This window comes from Podarcis liolepis, assembly GCF_965112155.1.
Source record: "Podarcis liolepis genome assembly, chromosome: 3".
Taxonomy (NCBI): domain Eukaryota; kingdom Metazoa; phylum Chordata; class Lepidosauria; order Squamata; family Lacertidae; genus Podarcis; species Podarcis liolepis.
Genome location: NC_139557.1, coordinates 34,036,187 through 34,050,135, shown reverse-complemented (window position 1 = coordinate 34,050,135; position 13,949 = coordinate 34,036,187). Strand labels below are relative to the sequence as shown.

At 42.2% G+C, this 13,949-nt stretch overlaps 1 protein-coding gene across 4 annotated transcripts in view; it reads left to right on the top strand.

Moving 5' to 3' along the window:
* Positions 1–13,431, top strand: part of CILK1 (ciliogenesis associated kinase 1) — a 28,966-nt gene extending 15,535 nt beyond the window's left edge. For 2 of the 4 annotated variants that reach the window (XR_014524072.1, XR_014524073.1), the window contains exons 8-15: positions 431–598; positions 1,798–2,100; positions 3,037–3,224; positions 5,350–5,492; positions 6,246–6,374; positions 7,217–7,342; positions 9,092–12,458; positions 12,543–13,431. Coding sequence is in view for 2 of the 4 variants with exons in the window: in XM_083495612.1 (XP_083351738.1) it covers positions 431–598; positions 1,798–2,100; positions 3,037–3,224; positions 5,350–5,492; positions 6,246–6,374; positions 7,217–7,342; positions 9,092–9,246 (1,212 nt within the window). In the remaining 2 variants the exon portion in view is untranslated. Of the gene's footprint in view, positions 1–430; positions 599–1,797; positions 2,101–3,036; positions 3,225–5,349; positions 5,493–6,245; positions 6,375–7,216; positions 7,343–9,091 lie in introns of all 4 variants that reach the window. The other 2 variants (XM_083495612.1, XM_083495611.1) reach the window with 1 other exon arrangement.
* Positions 13,432–13,949: the final 518 nt, after the last annotated feature.

Sequence of the window (13,949 nt, the reverse complement as noted above, 5' to 3'; positions counted from 1 at the left end):
GATATGAGAAAGAAAGATACAATAAAGGTACAATGAATGAATGCAGTAGAATAACAGAAACAAAATGCCTGACAACGGTCTACCTGTTGAGTGGCCTGGCCAAAATATGGCGGTGATCAGCTAACCTAGGACTGCCTTACTCTACCATGTCATTGCTTTCACTTCACCCTTCAGCTTTCTAGTCATGAGTCCCTGGTCTTCTCATGTGCTCTTGATTCTCTGGGATCACTTCAGCCTCTTACCTGCCCCTTGAAATGTGTGAGCTGATCCGCTCGCTTCAGTTATCCCAGGATCAGTTCATTAGTCAGCCAGACCTTTATGCAATGTTGGAAACGTTGCTTATGAGGGCATGAGGGTGGCATCTTGGGCAAGGCTGCACCAGCTACACGGGTATTCATTTCCTGACCAGGCATGCTTCCGTCCTTTTCAGAATGACTGGCCCGAAGGCTACCAGCTTGCCGGCACCATGAATTTCCGCTGGCCTCAGTGCGTCCCAAACAACCTGAAGACCCTCATCCCTAACGCAAGCAGCGAGTCAATACAGCTCATGAGAGACATGTTGCAGTGGGACCCCAAAAAGCGGCCAACGGCAAGCCAGGTTTGCTCTTCTTTTATGGATATGTCTTTACAACTCTCTGCCTTGCTGACAGCTCACTCTCTCAGAGGAACAGAGGAACTTTCAAAGGTTACAAGGAGGAGTGGGTTCAAAACATGTGTTGCAGGCTGTTGGTTCTGACCACTATTTCCCACCTCCAGTCCCAATTCAGTGGAATATTTTTCTGATTCAGGGAAGTCTCAAGTCTCTTCACCCACTGCTGGCACAGCTCTGCTTTTCTCTATTTCTTATTGCAGTTTCTAACTCTATACCTCGCTTTGTTTCTTCTATGCATTCCCATCCTTGCTATTCAGAAAAGGAGCACGTAGAATTGGATTTGTGTTCACATCAGCACCTCTTAAAAACTGCAACAGGGCGGACAGCTTTATCCTTTATTCATTTTCAGTGGAAATAAAGCAGTGAGAACAAAACTCACACTTTGAGAATAAAGGCTGTCTGGCCCTAATTGATTAACTTTCACTACTGATTGGTTTAATCAAAGGACCCTAATAAAGTGAAATAAGTTGTCTGTTATGTTTATGATTTCTTACCTGCCCTTCACCATAAGGTCCCAGGGCAGGTTACAGCAATTTAAAAAACTTTGTTAAAAATAAATTGCAGTCACTGGAATAGCGTGTATCCTGAAAATATATATCTCAGGTGTCAAATGCCATGTTAAAGAGGTAGTCCAACAGATGAGTAATGCCAGAGAGAAGTCTCTGGGCATACAGCCTGTGTGGGGAGGGTTGTGCACAACACCATAAAAAAATTTAAAAATTAAAATTTTGCACCCAGACATTCCAGATTTTGCCTATGATTTTTAAATTGTGCAGATTAAACACATTATGCAAACTGCAAAATTGCTTGTGGCATGGATGGGTTGCTTTTCATTTTTGCATAAATCTGGTTTTGTTGTGGAGGGGGAGAAGGAGGGTTACAGAACATGGAAGACCCACCCGTTTGCCTTCTAAGATTTCAACAGGCATATATTTGTAGTACTAAGAAACCTCCTTTTTTAAAAACGAAAGCAGCAACTGAACTACTAGAAAGTTGAATTTTGCATGTGCTATCATATTTTGGGTCTTCCCTGCCCTTGAGTGGTATTGTGGCATGCACAGAACCCTAGATATTGGGACTGAGAAACTGCCTGTTTCTGCTTGCTTGACTCCCCTGGTTTAAATTTTTTTTCTCTTGACTTTTAGGCTCTTCGATATCCTTACTTCCAGGTTGGCCAGTTACTGGGCACCTCTCGCTCTACTCAGGATCTGGGAAAGCAACAGAGAGACCTTCCTGATAAAGCACAAGTCCACATGAAACCCATTCCACCAGCACAGCCTCCTCCTAAAGCACAAGTTCGCCTTTCCTTCAGACCATTCCAGCAGAACCAGCCCTCCCACTCCCTGATATACCCCTACAAAACAGACACCACCGTGAGTGAGCATTTAAAAGAAGACAAGCCTAGCCAGGTGGCTTTGCCAGAAATTCACAATAAGATTCCTCAGCAGGTAAGACATAGTCTTGGATGAGATGTCTGCCTTTCTAAAATGTGGACATTATCTCACTCTTGTATTTTAAATAGGATTGGCTGTGTGATTTTAAGTGCAAATGCAAAAACAGATTTCTACTTTTCTTTTTTGTTTCTGGATGCTAGGAGCTTGTTCGTGTTGAGCTGATCTTTCCACAGTTGCTCTCAACACAGAGGCTACATAATGTTGCATGAATGCCGCAGCCTCTCCCATCTATTCTGCGTTAGTCTTGGGAACTCTTGACTTGGTCTCCAGTGAATTGGAAATCAAGAGTTCCTTAGTGTAGAGCAGGCAGGCGGGGCAGACCTTGGCTCCACTGATACATGGGGAATGTTTATTGAAATATGCCTGTTAGGAAGGATCCAAACTTCTACTCATTTGAGCATCTGGGTACTGATGGTTATACATGATCTTCTTGGGGAGGAAGTATGCTACAACCATCAAGTGAAGTTGGAGGTCTCCTCATTTAGATGACGCGTTCAGACCCAGCTTCTCAAGATACATGCTACACCTTGCTCTGAGCAGGCAGTTATGTCTCTCCGGCCCATGGTGAGGCAGTAAGCCATGGGCTTCCATGGCTTTCAGTTGGCTGCAGGAACTTCCTGCAGCCAATAAGAAGCCACGCTTTGATTTCCGAATGTTTTGGAAGTTGAACGGACTTCCAGAACAGATTCCATTCGACTTCCAAGGTACAACTGGAATGGGGATTTATTTATTTGGCAGAAACTATAGAAGAGAAAATGAAAGTGAGTGGTGGCCAGTGGGACCTGATTTGGGCAGTAAAATCACAGCCCTGTTGCCAAAGGCCCATTCTCTGCCCATTGGAAGCACTTTCAATATCTATTTTGCTCATATCGCAGTTCTGATCTTCACATGCTTTTCTTCTGTTTTCTTATTTTCCTCCCGCAATGTCAGAAAGCAGACATTGGCACAGAGAAGGCAAATGGGGAACTTAAACCAAAGAACCGTCGTAGATGGGGACACATTCCCGGGACACTAAAAGACTCTGAGGATTGGGAAGACCTGGAAGATGGAGGTGTTAACTCTTCACTTGCCAGAAAGGAGCTTAAAAACAAAGGACAGAGTGATGAAGCTCTTTGTAGGCAAGTTACTGGCCTTATGCAAATCTTACTTTGCAGCTTCCATTGCATCCGCTAGCTCTCGCCCGGCACAACTTTTTAGAATAATTAGGTCAATAACGTCCTTAGGAGGACAACCAAATTTAAGCACAAATTCGACCCACAGCTGTGAGGCATTCACGAGCTTTTTTGCGGAGAAGGTCCTGTTGCTCCGCCGTGATCTCCCTGCCAATTTAGATACAGTGACTGAACTGGAGGCCCCTCGACTGACTTCAGGTCCAGTGTTGGACCATTTCGATCGGATACTCCCTACTGATGTGGATAGATTCCTCCAAATTGGTAGGCCCACCACCTGCCTCCTTGATCCGTGCCCATCTTGGCTGATTAGGGAGTGTCCAGATGTTGCGCGGACCCCCCTGGTTGAAATTATCAATTTGTCCCTTGACACGGGGACATTCCCAGGGGAACTGAAGGAAGCAGTGGTGTGTCCACTCTTAAAGAAAACTTCATTAGATCCCTTAGACCTATCCAATTACCGCCCAGTTTCAAATCTTCCATACCTGGGTAAGGTAATTGAGAGAGCGGTTGCTGAACAGCTTGGTAGGTTTCTGGAGGAAACATCGGCATTAGATCCATTTCAGTCCGGTTTCCGTCCTGGTTTTGGGACGGAGACGGCTCTGGTTGCCCTAACAGATGATCTCTGTAGACAACTGGATCGAGGCGGGTCAGGACTGCTGATCCTTTTAGATTTGTCAGCAGCCTTTGACATGGTCGATCATGATCTTCTGGCATAGCCCGTAACTTGTTGTGCTCTTTTATCTCTGGTCGGGGACAGAGGGTGGCACTAGGGAGGGAAATGTCGTTGCGCCACTCCTTGGTGTGTGGAGTGCCGCAGGGCGCAATTCTCTCCCCGATGCTTTTTAACATCTTTATGTGCCTCCTTGCCCAGATTATACGGAACTTTGGGCTGGGCTGTCACCAATATGCTGATGACACTCAGCTCTATCTGCTGATGGATGGCCATACCGACTCAGCCCCGAACACACTGACCAGATGCTTGGAAGCTGTGGCTGAATGGTTTCGTGGGAGCCGATTGAAACTAAATCCTTCGAAGACAGAGGTCCTATGGCTAGGTCGGGATGGCATGGGGATGAGGGACCAACTCCCTTCTCTTGTGGGGGCCCAATTAGTGCCATTGCCTTCCGTTAAGAGTTTGGGTGTAATCCTTGACGCCTCCCTTTCCATGGAGGGGCAAGTTACAGCAACAGCCAAGGCGACATTTTTCCACCTTCGCCGCATCAAGCAGTTGGTCCCTTACCTTTCCCGCCCCGACCTGGCCACAGTGATCCATGCGACGGTCATCTCCAGGCTTGACTACTGTAATTCGCTCTACGCAGGGCTGCCCTTGAAGCTGTCCCAGAAACTCCAGCAGGTACAGAATGCTGCAGCGAGGCTCCTCACGGGGTCTCTGCCATGGGAGAATATTCACCCAATGCTTTTCAAGCTGCACTGGCTCCCGGTGGAGTACAGGGTCAGATTTAAGGTGCTAATTTGACCTTTAAAGCCCTTCATGGACTAGGACCCTCATGCCTATGAGACCGCCTCTCCTGGTATGCCCCACGGAGAGCCTCAAGGTCCATAAATAACAACACCCTAGTGGTCCCAGGCCCTAAGGAAGTTAGATTGGCTTCAACCAGAGCCAGGGCCTTTTCAACTCTGACTCCGGCTTAGTGGAACGCTCTGCCTCATGAGACCAGGGCCCTGCAGGATCTGATTTCTTTCTGCAGGGCCTGTAAGACAGAGTTGTTCCGCCTGGCCTTTGGCTTGGAGCCAATTTGATTCCCTCCCTCCCTCTCTTTCTTTTTTCTTTCCTTCTTCTCCTGCGATGAGGCTACATTTTAATATTTTAATGTTCCATTATTTTAATGTTGTATTTTATTTTTGTTTTTAAGTTGTAATCATTCATCTTGTTTTTATTATTGCTTGTAAGCTGCTCTGAGCCCGGCCTTGGCTGGGGAGGGTGGGGTATAAATAAAAAATTATTATTATTATTATTTATTATTTTTCCATAAAAGTATTTCTATACTGCTATATCATACATACTGCTGTATCCTGAAGTATAAACATGGCTGGTTGATTTTGGTTTCAGATTTGAAAGTATCCTGGATCTCAAGCCGTCAGCTTGCTTAGGAACTGGGAACAGCGCGCCTTCCTATCTTCGGCAGGACACACCAACGTTGCAAGTTTCTGCAGCCAAACAACATTACTTGAAACATTCTAGGTATTTACCTGGTTAGTAAAAATAAATATTTACTATGACGCTTCGTAAAATATGATAACTCGCTTTTGACGTGAGTGAGTAACCTTTAGTCCCAGACGTCCTGCTGCTTGTTAGCTGCAATCCTAACCCCACTTACAGGGACTTCAGTGGGATTTACTTCCCAGTAGACATGTTTTGTTTTCATTAAGCCATTTTCCTTAAATTTGCTACAAAATGCATTTTTGCAAACTTTATATTTAGCAACCACAAAAAATGATTGGGAAACTATTTTATTACTGACTGTTGATCAAACTGTCTTCAGTTTATGATTGGTTGTAAAATAATGTTACATTTGTATACCATCCTTCCTGCAAGTTGCTCAGAGCGCGTTTTATTTGTGTTTTAGCTTCAAACAGTCCTGTGAAGTAAGCTGAAATGTGACGTAGTAAATTGCTCAAGGCCATATATTTAGTTTCATTGCCTAGCATAGGTTTGTCCCCGAGTTTCCCATATCCAAACCCATCACATATTGCAGCTGGTTCTTTTCTGGTCTCAACTGTTCTGCTCAACTTACATTCTACATCGACAGCAACCACAACCTAATGCCCTTCACATTTAGGCATGTTTAACCTAATTGTGTGGAATATCTATGAAATTAACATACAAAAGCAAGGTATAATACAACCCCAAAGCGCTTGTCATCAATGGGCAACTGAGGAGCGAGATATGTATATAAATTAATGTATTCCTGCTGCAGTTTTACAGCGTCTTACTTCTTATTCTAGGAATAAGCACCAGAAATAATTTAGTCTCCAGTTCAAGCAAAGATTCCATCCCGTCCAATCCATGGCCCAGTTCTAATTTACCTGGAAAGACATCGGTGGTGGCAGGCGGGATCACCAGGCTGAACTCCAGTAAGGAAAAGAAAACTTGTCTTTTTCTTTTTTAGTTCTACCTACTTTGACCTGTTTGCTGACTGCGCTTTGTGATAGTGATCCAGTGTTTGATGTACTGACATCCTTGGCTGCTGGGTATTTACTGCATGAGACAGACAAAACAGGGTAAAGTGGCTGTGATCCTAAGTTTATTCACAGCTTTGATCCATGCACATTTACTTGGAAGTAAGTCCCGCTGAGCTGAGTGGCATTTCTTCCCTAATACTTCTGCATAGATTAAAGTAAATTCCTGCTGGTTTTACACTGAAGATCATGACATCATATACATAAAATATCAGATTTCCCCCCAAAGATAAAAGTCTCTGAAGGATCGATTCACTCAGGGCTCATCCACACTTCCCCCTGCTTTCCTCTGGGGAAAACCACTCTTTAGTGCTCAGTGAGAGCAAATGGCAATCCAGGTTTTCTCTGGATTGACATTTGCTCTGATTTAGCACTAAGCAGTGGGTTTTCCCTGGAGCGGGGCAAGATGGAAACTGCTGGGACCTGTGCCTAGAAAGTGCGGGTCAAGCAGAAAGCCGCTTGGACTCTATGCATAGGACAAGTAGAAGTGTGGCGCAGTGCTGGCGCAGTTTCAACTCTTTCTGGTGACAGTACCATCTTATCACAGAAAAGGAAGCTATCACATGGGGTGGGACTTTAAGAAATTAACTGGATTAAGCATTGGCTGGATTATTAACTGGAATATATATATATATGAGAGAGGAAAATAACTGGATTAATTTTTTAAAGGAAAAAATAAAGGTGGTTCTTTGTGAAACTGTACTGGCCTACTGCATTGACCTCCTATTTTCTTTCAGGCAACACAGGAGCCAGTGGGCTAAGGGGTGCTTACATCCCTTCATTTCTGAAGAAAGAAGTTGGCTCTGCTGGCCAGAGGGTTCAGTTAGCGCCAATTATTGATGCATCGTCTTCGGACCCATCTCGTAAGCTCTTTCTGTTTCTGAAAATGGTGCTGGGGAGCACAGCAAGAATGCCACTGCACTGCAAAATGAGGGCGTTTCATCTGTGACTATCTGCAGTCCGCACCTGCCTGGAATTGTAGCTTTGTGAAGGGTGAACTACAGTTCCCAATGCTTCTTTGGGGTCATGCTTTAAATGTATGGTGTGCATACAAAGCCCAAAAGGGGCAATTGTTGAACCAGCTTTCCCACTGTGGATTAAAGAGTAACACCAGAAAAATAGGCTTGTTTTCTGGGATGCTTCCCATGTTTTGTTTTGCAGTACCCAGGCAGATACATGGAGTTGGACTCACATACTGGGACTTCCCCTTCCTCTTCTCTTCCTGCTCCCCCCCAAAAAAAAAATCTGCTCCAGAAAGTCCTCCAACACTCTGGAGCCGATTTTGAGAATATACAGGAAGCTGCAGAGGAGATCAGATGAAGGGGAAGTTCCATGGCAACCGAGGGACAGGGCCTGTAGTTGCTAATATTGCAAATCTAATCTTTTTTCAGTAGTTGAAATGGCTGATACAAAAGAGCCACTGTTTGTCTGAATACCAGCAGACTGAATTTTCTCTAGGACTACAGACCCTGTTTGTTCTGCAGTTGTATACCTATCACACAAGAATTCAGTGTCCTAAGGATTTTGGCTTTATTATTATTAATATTTCCCCAGGCAAGCATATTTCTAGACCTTGTGATGGCAACAATGTTGGACTATAACTGCCATTATCCCTGATAATCGACCATGCTGGTTAGGGCAGATGGGAGCTGAAGCCCAATAAAATCTAGAGGGCACCATGTTGGCTACCTCTAGCACAGACAGTACTTGGTTAAACTTTAGGATTCAACAACGTAAGCAGGGAATTGAGAGCATCTCAAAGCTCTGTGTTCCTACCCACAACTAGTGGTAGCAGAAAATAAGCCACTTCAGTAAAAAAAACACCAAAATATATTCCTTTCTTTGGCCTTTGACAGAACCTAGAGCAGTAGCTCAAAAACACCGTAACTTCTTATTCCAGTGAGGCAACTCTTTGTCCTGTTTTATTTTTCATATGTGAAGTGAGAGAGCAGGTCTTACGGTATCTTAGTTGACTTCTTCAGAAGCATTCAACCAAGATAGTTTTTCCTGGCTCCTCTCCTGGCATCTGCATAGAAAGTTGTGAACTGGATTCTGCGTGCTAGTTAAAGTATATAATTTTTTTAAAAAAAGACTAGTTCTGCTTATCATATTGGTGTACAGTGGTACCTTGGTTTAAGAACAGCTTAGTTTATGAACAACTTGGATTAAGAACGCTGCAAACCCAGAAGTAGGTGTTTTGGTTTGTGAACTTTGCCTTGGAAGCAAAGCTATGGGAAAGCACGCCTTGGTTTAAGAACGCTTTGGTTTAAGAACAGACTTCCGGAATGGATTAAGTTCGTAAACCATCGTACCATTGTATTCATTCAGATTCAGAATTGGTGACAATGGTTTGGATCCAGAAAAGCTTTCCGTTAATGGAAGGGTCAAGTGGAGCCTTCTGCAATCACAATTTTTTCCTGATTCCCCACATCCCTCACACTACTCTGGACAGCCTCCTAACTTCTCAGAGCAAGGGAGCACAGGAGCTCTGAATCACCCCTCTGATTTGAAATTCTCTTAGGATCCTTTGGTCAAAGTCACCAGATTCTGTATCTGAATTTAACGCCTGATCCATTCTCTCCTTTCACACTTCCTCTCTTTTTCCTTTGTAGAATACACTTCTCTGAAGTCTGTCAGACCTCATATAGGGAGGCCGTCATTTAACATACCTATGAAAAGCACACCAGGGCTGTTGCCCCACCCACCTCCAGTTCAACCAGTCCATGGACGAATTGACTGGTCTTCAAAATATGGCGCTCACCATTGAACTCTTGAGCTGCAGTATGCATTTCACGAACAGTGACCAATGATAAGACTGTCTCCAGCAATATTTTATACGCTGGCAATTCTGTCGATCGTTTTTTTGTATGACCAAGAAATTTCAAGACCGTCGAAGAGGGTTTATTTTTAGTTGTATGTATTTGAAAGCAAATCTTGGACCTTTTTTCTATCATTTTTATTATGTGATTGGGGCAATTATTTTCATAGAACCAATACACATTTGTATATCAGGTTTAGTATTGTGGGTCCCTTGCTTTATTTGGCAATTTTTATATGATGAACTTGTAACTTTTTAAAAGAAAAGTATTTTTCCTTTTTTTGGCCTTTTTTACATAAGTGAATAAATGTAGCAGATTGAAGCAGTATTTAATATAAATAAGGTGCAGGTAGACATAAGGGCATTTACCAAATACTTTATAAAGTTAAATTTTCAACCTGGTATGTTGGAAAAATAACCTGTTAAGCTTAGTATCCAGAGCCGCCTTTCAGCTTCATAATTCAGCAGCCACAGTGGTGTTACTGGTCTCGTCTTAGCTGTAGCAAAACATAAAAACAACTGGGGCATGAACTCCTTGTTCTTCATGTTACTGAGAATTGTTACAGCTAGTTGATCAGCAAGATAGAATAGTAAAGCTTTTCCTTCAGGCTGCAGATAAGAGTTTGTATGTTCTGAACAAACCTGAAAAACCAAATCCTTGCATATAAAACATGAATTTGGCAGGTGGAAAGATCCAGCCTATTTTTTCAGTGTTCATTTGTTCCCTACATACAGCTCATATTGGTTTGGTCCAGGATAAGCTTCTCACTGCTGACTATGTAAACTGGAAAAGGGAAAGACTTGTGACACCAGGAAATTAACTTGACCACATGCTTCTTCATTCTAGCCTATTTCCACAATGCAAACTAAACCATCTACAGATGGAGTCATCCTGCAGTGGGAAGCAATATGGGTTGCAAGAGTAGCAAGGCCCTTGGATAATGTTTAAAGCAATATTAAATATGACAAAGCTGGTTCGTAGAGTAATATAAATGGAGTATTAAGATAAATACCAGCAGCAAAGTTAAAATATTTTTTTTATATTCCACACAGCCTACATTTCATTTTTATGGCTTGCCTTTTTGCAAATGCAGCTCAGCAACTTCTGTTACAGGGTTGACAAAATTTATCCTTTATATAATTCAAGGTTTACATTAAGAAATGGGTTGACATGCATATTTATATACTGTAATTTTAGGATCGAGTTCCAGCTGTTCTAGAATGGCCAGATTTTAGCAGATGTCAGTAAGCCAGAATTTTAAAGATTGAAGCTATACAGCAGAACATGGTATAGAAAATGGCAGATTCAAACCTATGCATTGTTTTAAAATGAAAACAAAGAGTTGAAAAAGTTTTAAGGAGACTGCCCTGCCTGGCAAGTGTTCAGCTGAAATGATACATCATTTTTTAAATTGAGGTGGAAGGAATGGGGATTAAGATCTCAGCTCACAGAAAAGGCTCAAGACTGTCTCTTTCTCAGGGAGAAATAATTACCCCAAGCCAGTAGATGGGTGTTTCTGTCTAGGCAGTTTTTGAGTATATAATGAGCATCTTTTCTACATCTTTGTTTCCAATCTGTGGTAGGAATCACGCTGTGTCTTGAGCCATATTCTGCCATTGCATCTTCTCTGTCATCCATGAGGGCAGGAGATTCAAGAAGGCATGCTAAAATTGTGTGTTAACACCTTCCCATTCCGATGATCGGCTGACAAGGCTGCACTGGAAGTTGTCCTTCCAGCCTCCAACTGAAGCAGAAGGAAAGTCCCATTTCCTTTTGCATTGTGGTGTCTGGCCACTCCTTCACTAAAATACAAACAATTCTGCTTCAAGCATTTCCACACAGCAAAAGAGGTGTGCAGATAACAGAACTGCAGAGGGAATTTGAAAGCAGAGCTGTGAATGATTCTCTCACAGAAAACACAGGGTGGAGTTGGCAATCACAACAGCTAGGATGGCAACAAAGGTGTTGTCAAATTTTTTAAAAGCATAACAGCTGCATTGTTCTTTAATGCATGGATGTGAGACCTCCAGCCCTTCAGATGTGGCTGGACTCCAGTTCCCATCAACCCTTGCCAGCATGGCCAGTGGTCAGTGATGGTGTAACATGCATTCTCCAGGTTGCCTACCTCTGCTCTAACCTGTCACAGGCAACATCCCAACTCCATAACTTTTGGGAAATCAGCATTTTTTTTTCTCCAGAAGGTAATAGGATGTGAACTCATCACTTGTCTTCAGCTGAACAGTTGCTATCTCCCTACCCCAAAATAACACCATTTGGGGGTTATCCCACCAGCTGTTTCATTTCCCCTATTTCCTTTGTTATTGAGGGAAAGTTTGTACGTAGTTCTCCTGCACATGAGCTATATTTGACCAGTATTTCCTATTTGTAGCGAAGCACAAAATGGACCAAGAAGTCGTTATACTTTCTTATCAGAGCCTACACAAAGCCTTGCTCTGTTTCATTGCAGTCCTCAGTGGCTGCTATATGAGACAGATGAATTCGAAAGGAGATAAATTTGACCCATTTTTAATTCTGCAGTGACAACGTAATTTTCAAAATGCATTCATCAATGAGATAACTATCACCTGTTAAATCAATTTACTACTGACATGGTATTTGTAAATCCTCCGTTGTGGTATTTGTATATTCTTTGGTTCCTGCTTCAGGGAGTAGGAGAAACAGAAACATACTTTTGCTTTTATACTGTTTAGAAAAATATGTGGGGGGTCCCCTCCAATGGAAAGCAAAATTGCCAGTATTTAATGGAGGATTATTTCATTCAGAACTTTTTTTTAAGGAGGACACTAGAGTTACTAATTATTAAACGGTTTAGCTTATATTTAATTTTGCTAATATGTTTTCCTTATTAAGCTGCAATTCTCACCACAGTTACTAAGGAACGAACCCCAACGGCATTTACTTTTGAATAACTGCTTAGGCTGTAATCCTGTTGGCTCCCTTACAGTCCTTTCAGTTCAGTACATGTATAGGATGTTCAGGCATGTAAAGGATTGCAATGTAAGAATCATGATAGATAATAGCCCAGAAATGAGCGCCGCAACCCCAGAGTCGTCCGTGGCGACCTAACAGTCAGGGGTCCCTTTACCTTTACTATTGTCTGATTGCTTAACTCTGCAGTCCTGTACAAAATTACCTGGCAGTAAGGACCACTGAATTCAGTGGATCTTATTTCTGAGTGAGCACATATAACATTGTACTGCAAGTTTAACAGATAAGTCTGGAGCAGTTTACAGTGACACAACTGTCACTGAATTCATATGGAGCACCTCTGCTTGAAGTACCTTTTCATGAATTATTATGCTTATAATTTGAATTGACAACATAATTCCCTAGAGAGCAGTAAAATGGCCTTATTTCCACTTCTCCTTGGTTTGTGTCACAAAAAATGATAAAAACCACAAGCCATATCTTACCCCGAGATCTGACCAAAAGCAACATCTCTGCCAAATATGCCACATGTGAAATGTTTTCCCTTAGCAATGTTTGTGATGCCCCTTCATATTTGAACCATTTGTCTCGCATGCTGTAGAGTAGCTGGTGGGTGAGAAGAGCGTGAAAGACACTTTATTCTGAAGTAAGATACACTCACCTGTTCCAATTCTGTACTACAGGTTTGTTTTAAATCTTCTGCACTTAAATGAATGGGCACCTCAACCACCTTAAATTTGTTTTTCTTCAGGTGATTAAGGCTGCAATCCTAAACCTGCTTGAAAACGTACAGTTTCCTACATTCAACAGCACTACACTGGCTTATAAAGTTGTTGAGGTTTATAAAAACCGGTTATTGGTTTATATTTGTGATGATTAGTCAATAATGTATCAGTGTTGAATAGCTCCACTCTACTCACACGGTGACTCTAGCACAGTTTGTGGATCACTACAGCCAAGGAACACTTTAGTAAAAACAAGAAACATTGTGTGTCCTGTAGCCAAGGAAAAATATGTATGGAGAATAAGTACAAAGTTAAATGTGAGTCAACGGGTATAAATGGGTATTGAAAACCTAACATGTTTTCTACTTGGGGGTCTTTTGTGGGGTTTTTTAAACAAATGCTTGTTTCCTTTTGTGTCACGAGAGGCTCCTTCCCGAAATAAAGTGTTTCAAAAAATCATGTTTTTGAGTAGTGTTGAATAATCCCTGCATTCACTGAAATTTGGTTGTGCCCAGTGCTTTTTTTCAGCTGAATGGGTGCCATGGTCATTCTAAGGGAATGAGGGAGGTGTTCATGGTGAGTTCTGGCACTCCTTTTTCTAGAAAAATACCACTGGTTGTGCCCTCTAGTGTTCAATGCCTTTCCACTTCTACCTTTACACATTCTGAAACTAGTAAAAGACACAAGTATTTAGCTAATGTTCAACTCTTAATGGCACCATTGAGACTATTAAATAAATAAATAAATAAATAAGAATTAATCAGAACTCAAGGGCCAGTTCACCTCTCACCAGCTTGTAGCACAGTCATGTTCTACATTCAGCACGCAGCTGACATTGTATAATAATAATAACAATAACAACAACAATAATAATAATAATAATAATAATAATAATAATAATAATAATTGTACTCTGCCTATTTGGCTGGGTTTGCCCAGCCACTCTGGGCGGCTCCCAACAGAATATTAAAAATACG